Genomic DNA, 7,751 nt, shown 5'->3' on the forward strand with positions numbered 1-7,751 from the left:
TCAGCGGGGTCCTGGTTTCTCTGAAGGAGCAGAAAGAAAGTATTTGAATCGGGACAGGTGTGTTGCTTCATTTCCTCTCAGACAGGTAATCACAGAGCTTCTGGCAGTACTTTAATATTTTTGGGAAATGTGTCAGCGTCGCTACTTCAGTATGAACGTTTCATTGATTCAGTCAAAAATGACTTATAATTGCTAACAGATGATTCTCTCTGCCACTACGAACAGTCTGCAGCCGCGCTAGCAGCTCTGTACTGAGACACAGCGCTGCTTTGAGCTAAATGCTAACACCTGCATGCTAACATGCTGATGTTTAGCAGGTATAATGTTCACCATGTTCACCTTCTTAGTTTAGCGTGTTAGCATGCTAACATTAGCTAGTCAGCAGTAAACACAGAGTGCAGCTGAGGCTGATGGGAGCGTCAGCAGCTCTGCAGGTGTTTGGTCAGAAACCAAAGTGTCGGACGCGTTAACATGTCGACCTGATGGTGGCGCTAGATGGAAAGTCAGAGGATCAGCAGAGTTATTACAGTTCATCCTGAGGGGAGCATGAACGATGAAGCACGTTTCATCCAACAAGTCTGTTTTTCTCCCAAGTAAAATCACAGTTAACGTGAATTACAGATGCACCTTGCTAACGAGGCTAGCTAGCTGATATCTTTTGGTCACAGGTTGCAAAAAACCAAGATGGCGATGGCCAAAGTGCCAAACTCGAGGCTTCAAAACGGAAGTCCACAAACCAGTGGGTGACGTCACGATGACTCAGCCACTTCTTTTGTACAGTCTATGGGACCATGAACATCTGGACAAAATGTTGTGCAAATCCCTTTAACAGCTGTTTGGTTCAGTCTGGACCAAAGTGACGGACGGACGGACGGACGGACGTCGTCCTCCCTACAGCCGTGTCGCTGGCGGGCTGAAACACGTACAGTCTGTCCTGACGGTGGCAACGGAGGGAAGGTCCCGTTGTTTCCTGATTTAACAGGTTCATCCCTTCGGCGGCCATTTTGGGACTCGGCTCAGGCTCAGCTGGACCACGCTGAGCCTTTAACATTAGCATGTTAACTACTGATGCTAACATATTAAAGCTTCGTATGTTGGCACGCTAACGTAAGCATTTTAACATGCTAACATTCAGTGTGTGCTTTACCTGTCGGTGGCGCTGTAATAAAAGGAAGAGGATCGCCAAAGTAATTTAGAGTAGTTTGAAACCCCCGACAGGAAGTCGAGGTGCGGCGGCGGAGCTGGAGGATAAGCGCTGTCTGTTTCACCGTCGAGGCTCAGCGTGAGTTCCTGGTTAATCCCTTCAGCTCATGTGATTAACTAAACACAACAGAGTCACTCGCGTGTTGGGGGCTCTGACGTGGGGGTTTGTGAAGACACCTGTTGATGCGGTTATTAATGTGATGTTACCTGCTGAATGCATTTAAATCCTTCAATCCCCCTCAACTGATCACCTTCAGCTGGACTCTGTTTGTCAGTTAAAGATATTCTGTTACACTGTGAACCCCCTTATAATCCCAGTCATCAGTCAGTTATAGTTCAGACTGTGTGTTGTTTTGTCTGCGTCGTCCTCGAAGGCACCGCGGGGCGAAGATTACTGCTGCCACCGCCAACTGTCATCACACACACACACTCACACACACACTCACTCACACACACACACACACACACACACACACACACACACACACACACACACACACACACACACACACACACACACACACACACACACACACACACACACACACACACACACACTCACAGGTGTGAATCACCTGAGGTTGGGAGAGAACAGATAACAAGTCTGTCGGCTTCAGTCCAGACTCACTGAGATGGAGATGTTGTTCTTCTGAGGGTTTTTGGGTTAAAGGTCAGACTCTGGCTCAGGTGTGTTTCCTTCCTGCACCGAGATGCAGAAGTCTCACCTGTAAAGCTGAACACAGGTGTCCCTCGCAGCGCTGCAGGAAGCACTCAGACCCTCTGCTGCAGTGAAAGCATTAAAGCAGTGCAGCGTCCCTGTGGCTGCTGTGCTGTTATATATTCTATCATCAGGTTATTATTCCTCGTGCATTAATGTAAAGCAGGATGTTGCTGCTGCAGCTGGTGGAGCTGGAGCTCATGTTGAACCGGTTTGTATCGGACTGCAGCTGATGATGCTTTTCATTCTGGATCCATCTGCGATTCTTTTCTCCGTCGATCCATCGATCCATCGATCGGTTTGGAAAACTGGTGAAAGCGGTGAGAAACGCCGTCACGACGACCCCAGAGCCCAAAGCGACGCCTTCAGCGTGTCGTGTCGTCGTGTCCGACCGACAGTCCGAAGCTCGGCGTTATTAACAAACATCACAGTTATTACAGTCGTTCAGAGGAAAAGCAGCAGATCTGCACATCTGAGCAGCTGCAGCCAGGAAGGGATTTACAGGAGAAACCATCAAAACCACAGATCTGCTCTCCAGAGATCACATGACCGTTGCTCTCGCGCCGCCTTTTATAACGTCTGCGTGAGATTCAGTTTTATTTCAGTTCTCATCATAAATATGTTGTTGCCATGAAACCAGACGACCAGTTAAGTTTATACTCGCCGAGCTGCTAAAAACAACAAATCATGTTGTTCCGTCATGAAGCTGCACGTGTCTGCGTTACGCTTCGATTAGCATTGATTAGCATTGATTAGCATTGATCATGTGACTGCAGTGATCATGTGACTGCAGAACAATAGTTTTGGGCGACGCCTCGAGTCTGAAACATGAAGGTAAAGGATACACACACGTTTTCACTGTTTTATTTCAAACCAAAGCTTCAGTTTGCATCAGCAACAACAAACAACTCAATCTGCCAACAGGCAACCCGAAATAAAAGAGCCGGTCAGAGCTGTTCTCTACAGACACGTCTGTTAGCCCGTCTGTTAGCCGTCTGTTAGCCATCTGTTAGCCCGTCTGTTAGCCCGTCTGTTAGCCCGTCTGTTAGCCCGTCTGTTAGCCCGTCTGTTAGCCGTCTGTTAGCCCGTCTGTTAGCCCGTCTGTTAGCCATCTGTTAGCCCGTCTGTTAGCCGTCTGTTAGCCCGTCTGTTAGCCGTCTGTTAGCCCGTCTGTTAGTCCGTCTGTTAGCCATCTGTTAGCCCGTCTGTTAGCCCGTCTGTTAGCCATCTGTTAGCCCGTCTGTTAGCCCGTCTGTTAGCCCGTCCTGTTAGCCCGCTGTGAGCCCGTGTTAGCTGTTAGCCCGTCTGTTAGCCCGTCTGTTAGCCATCTGTTAGCCCGTCTGTTAGCCGTCTGTTAGCCTGCCGTCTGTTAGCCCGCCTGTTAGTCCGTGTTAGCCCGCAGTCCGTCTGTTAGTCCGTCCTGTTAGCCCGCCTGTTAGCCCGTCTGTTAGCCTGAATCTGGTTCACATGCAGTCAGACTGTCCCGTCAGAGCAGCCGAACCAGCAGTCAGCAGCTCCTGTCTGCAGTGGACCCGTGGACGGACAGACAGCTGTCTCTGGATCACTGTGAGACTGAAGGAAACTTAGAAACAGCAGGATTCTCAGGCAGGTTCTGCAGCCGCTTTCTTTCTCTGGCGTCTCAGCTGGTTTCTGGAGGTTTATTCTGGACGGACGTCAGAGACGATGACGTCCTCTGGACGTGTGAGTCGTGCTGAACGATCCTCCCCCGTGATGTTGAGCCAGTCTGAATGAGGTTTATGATTAAATAACTATAAATGTTTGTTCTGTCCAACACCTTCATGCTGTGGAGCCTGCAGGGGGCGCCACTGTTTTCCCCTCAGTGTTTCTAAAGACTCAGCAGACGACACGCTGTAACGTCTGAAACTGTAAAAAGAGGCTCAATCAATCATTTGTCAAGCTGAGTGTGTGTGTGTGTGTGTGTGTGTGTCTGTGTGTGTCTGTGTGTGTGTGTGTGTGTGTGTGTGTGTGTCTGTCTGTCTGTGTGTGTGTGTGTGTCTGTCTGTGTCTGTGTGTGTGTGTGTGTGTGTGTGTGTGTGTGTGTGTGTGTGTGTGTGTGTGTGTGTGTGTGTGTGTGTCTGTGTGTGGTGACATGCCTCAGCATTAAACCCTCCGGCTCCAATCTGCCTGAGGGGTCTGTGTGTGTGTGAATTCAACCTACTCTTGACATTCAAATCAACCCCCCATCACACACACACACACACACACACAAATCACACACACAGAGACACACAGAGACACATACACACACACAGAGACACACACACACACACAGACACACACACAGAGACACACAGAGACACACACACACACACACACACACACACACACACACACACAGAGAGACACAGAGACACACACACACACACACACACACACACACACACACAGAGACACACAGAGACACACACACAGAGACACACACACACACACAGACACACACAGAGACACACACACACACACAGAGACACACAGAGACACACACACACACACAGAGACACACACACACACACACACACACACACACACACAGAGACACACAGAGACACACACACACACACACAGAGAGACACACACACACACACACACACACACACACTCACAGAGACAGACACACACACAGACACACACACACACAGAGTCACACACACACACACACACACACACACAGAGACACGCACACACACACACACTCACACACTTATGCATGCGAATGCATAAGTGTGTGAGTGTGTGTGTGTGTGTGTGTGTGTAACACAGCACAGTAGCCAATCAGCTCTCGCGGGGGCGGGGCAGCAGAGTATAAGTTCCTCAGGTGAGCAGCTGCAGGTGTACAGAGCAGGACAGGTGCACACACACACTGAGGACAAGAGGACGCCGCCGCAGACGAGTGTTTACACGCATGTAGAGACAGAAAGGAAAGAGAGACAGAGTTTCCAACATGGCGTCCTTCGTCCCGGAGCAGAGTCTGTCCCCCCCCCTGTGTGGACGCTCTCTCCCCCAGCAGGAGCTTCCGTCTCTGGGCGTCGACCCGTGTGAGTCCAGCCTGTACAGCCCTCCCGCTCCTCCTGAGCCCAGCCCGTCTGCGTCTCCGTGGCTCCCGCCGTCCGACGCCCGCAGCGCCCCCCTCCTCTGCTTCGGCGTCCCGGACCTGGGCCCCGTGTCTGCGGCGGCAGGAGGCCCCCCAGCCTTCGGAGGCTTCTTCCCCCATCTCTACAGCCTCCAGAGGCCCCTGCTCCCCGGCAGCCCCTGGTTCTCCCTGTCCGCCCCGGACGACGTGCTGCGCTCGGTCCGCCCGCCGTACTCCTACTCCGCCCTCATCGCCATGGCGATACAGAGCGCGCCCGAGCAGCGGCTGACGCTCAGCCAGATCTACCAGTACGTCTCCGACAACTTCCCCTTCTACGGCCGCAACAAGGCCGGCTGGCAGAACTCCATCCGCCACAACCTGTCGCTCAACGACTGTTTCCGGAAGGTTCCGCGTGACGAGAGCGACCCAGGTGAGTTCACACGCCACTTCATCTTCTTTTACCACACGGCCACTGACTTCAGTTCTATTCTATGAACGATTAGGAAATAGGTTTCGATTGGCTGAAAAGTTTTTACAGTGTTTCTGTAACAAGCAGGAAGAACCGGCTGTTTCTTGATTCTGAAAAATTTAGTGTTTTTCAAAGGGAGTTCAGTGCTGTTTGTTTCTGGACCTTTAAAGCTCCTGAATTCTGTTTTTCTTTCATGTTGTGATGAAAAGAGAAGATAAATGCTTCTTTCCTTTACCCTCCTCCTCCTCCTCCTCCTCTTCCTCCTCCTCTTCCTCTCCCACCTCCTCCTCCTCCTCCTCTTCCTCCTCCTCTTCCTCTCCCACCTCCTCCTCCTCCTCCTCCCTGCAGGTAAAGGGAACTACTGGACTCTGGACCCAAACTGTGAGAAGATGTTCGACAACGGAAACTTTCGCCGCAAGAGAAAGAGGAAGAGTGAGAATACGACCACTGGAAAGAAAGCTTCCTCCTCTTCCTCTGACTCCTCCTCCTCGTCAGAGCCCAGCCCTAAAATTCCCAGCATACACTGCAGCGGCGGAGACAGCGCTGCTTTCTCAGATGCTCCCCCCGGCCTCAGCGGCTTCCTGCGTCACCTTCAGGAGTCCCTCCTCCTTCCTCCTCCTCCTCACGCTGACTCCCCCTCGCTGTACATGCAGGTACCGGACCACAGCTCCCCCCCCCCTCCTGCTCCGGGATACGTCTCCTCTTACTCGCCCGGCGCCGTGGTGCCTCACTGGGACGCCTGCAGCTCCTCTCCTCCCCTCGACTCCTCCCTCCATCACTCCTCCCCTCCTCCTCCTCCTCTCTTCCCCTCCTCTCAGTTGACTCCCCCACACTTCACCTCCCTCGCCGCCCCCCAGGCCGGTTCGCCGCCGCTCTACGTCGACCTGCAGACGGCGTCCTGTCTTCTGCCGGAGCTCCAGGAGGCCCAGCAGCTGCAGCAGCTTCAGGCCCAGTGTGAGCCTCTCTTCTATGGGGGCTTCGCTGACGCTCTGCCCCTCGACTCTCTGGTTCTCCAGCAGTGACGTCATGTTTACACTGAGAACTGATGCTGAATCCTAACGTTTGTAAAGCCTCTCCAGGTGGATGTTGGGTTGAATTCAAACCAGCCCGAGCGCACTGAGCTCGCTGTAAAGAGCGCGTGAATGTTTGTATTTATCTTTTTTATATTTTCTTAAAGTTAAAAAAAGGGGGTGAATGTTTTTTAAAGTGTAAATATGAGTTGCGTGTTTGTGTTTGTAATAAAAAAAAACCCAAAACAAAGTGACTGAATCAATCGTTTCCTCCATTTTCACACATGAACTCATCAAATGTCCCGAACAAACTGAGTTCAGTTCATTTACTTGAAAAAGTAACAAAACGTAAAAAACCCAAATGGGATTAAAAAGAAATCTCGCTAAAAACAACTCAACTTAAACCAAAATTAACTAAATTAGATTTCATCAAAGAAACAAAAACAACTACAAAATAATTATAAAACATACTTTCAGAAAATAAAGAAGAAAATTTAAAATGTAAAAGTTTTAAAATGACAAAGAAGAAGAATAAAGAAAGAAGTAAATAAACGAATCAAAGAATGAAACATTTCGACGGAATCGGACAGAAAATTAATTATATGAATAAATTAGCAAGAGGGTCTAACTGCAGACCGCACACCTTCAGGTCTGAGAGCCAATGGGAGGAGAGTACAGTCCCCATACCTGAGGCGTGTCACTTCCTGCCACTAAAGTATAAAAACATGCTGCTACTTTCACGGTTAATTTGACTCCTTTAGTCTCAGAATGAGACGCAGCTGCAGCTGTTTTTCACCACCGTCTGCAGTGAATGTTTACTTTGGGTTCATCTGTAGTTAGTGGAATAATAAAAACACCATTAAAATAAATAATTATATTTGTTTCTATTCAGAGAAATAGGTTTAAAACAAAACCTGAAATCTGAACGATCCAAGAGTTACTGGGCAGGTATGACTTTATCTTCAGTCTGTTATGAAGAGGTTGTAGCTAACATTAGCATGTTAACATTAGCATGTTAACATTAGCATGTTAACATTAAGGTGTGGAAAAAAGCAGTGTGATCCAGATTAATGCTAATATTAAAAGTCAGCTAATAAAGATTAGCGTGTTGTGTTTGTTAATGAAGTAACCGTTACGTTTTTATCCTGAGCAGGAAGGAGTTAAAAAGTACTGGACAATCTGTTTTTTTAATTTGATGTAAACATTTAGAAGCCAGTAAGAAAGTAGAAACACATAATTCACTATAGTCAAACACTGACACTA

General features: G+C 49.3%; 1 protein-coding gene across 1 annotated transcript; it reads left to right on the top strand.

Moving 5' to 3' along the window:
- Positions 1-4,645: 4,645 nt before the first annotated feature.
- foxi3a (forkhead box I3a) lies at positions 4,646-6,989 on the top strand. Its single transcript, XM_044223456.1, has 2 exons — positions 4,646-5,439; positions 5,827-6,989. The coding sequence occupies exons 1-2, from the start codon at positions 4,881-4,883 to the stop codon at positions 6,498-6,500; spliced, it is 1,233 nt and encodes a 410-aa protein (XP_044079391.1). The 5' UTR covers positions 4,646-4,880; the 3' UTR covers positions 6,501-6,989.
- The last annotated feature ends 762 nt before the right edge of the window (positions 6,990-7,751 follow it).

Source organism: Siniperca chuatsi, linkage group LG14 (assembly GCF_020085105.1).
Source record: "Siniperca chuatsi isolate FFG_IHB_CAS linkage group LG14, ASM2008510v1, whole genome shotgun sequence".
Classification (NCBI taxonomy): Eukaryota; Metazoa; Chordata; class Actinopteri; order Centrarchiformes; family Sinipercidae; genus Siniperca; species Siniperca chuatsi.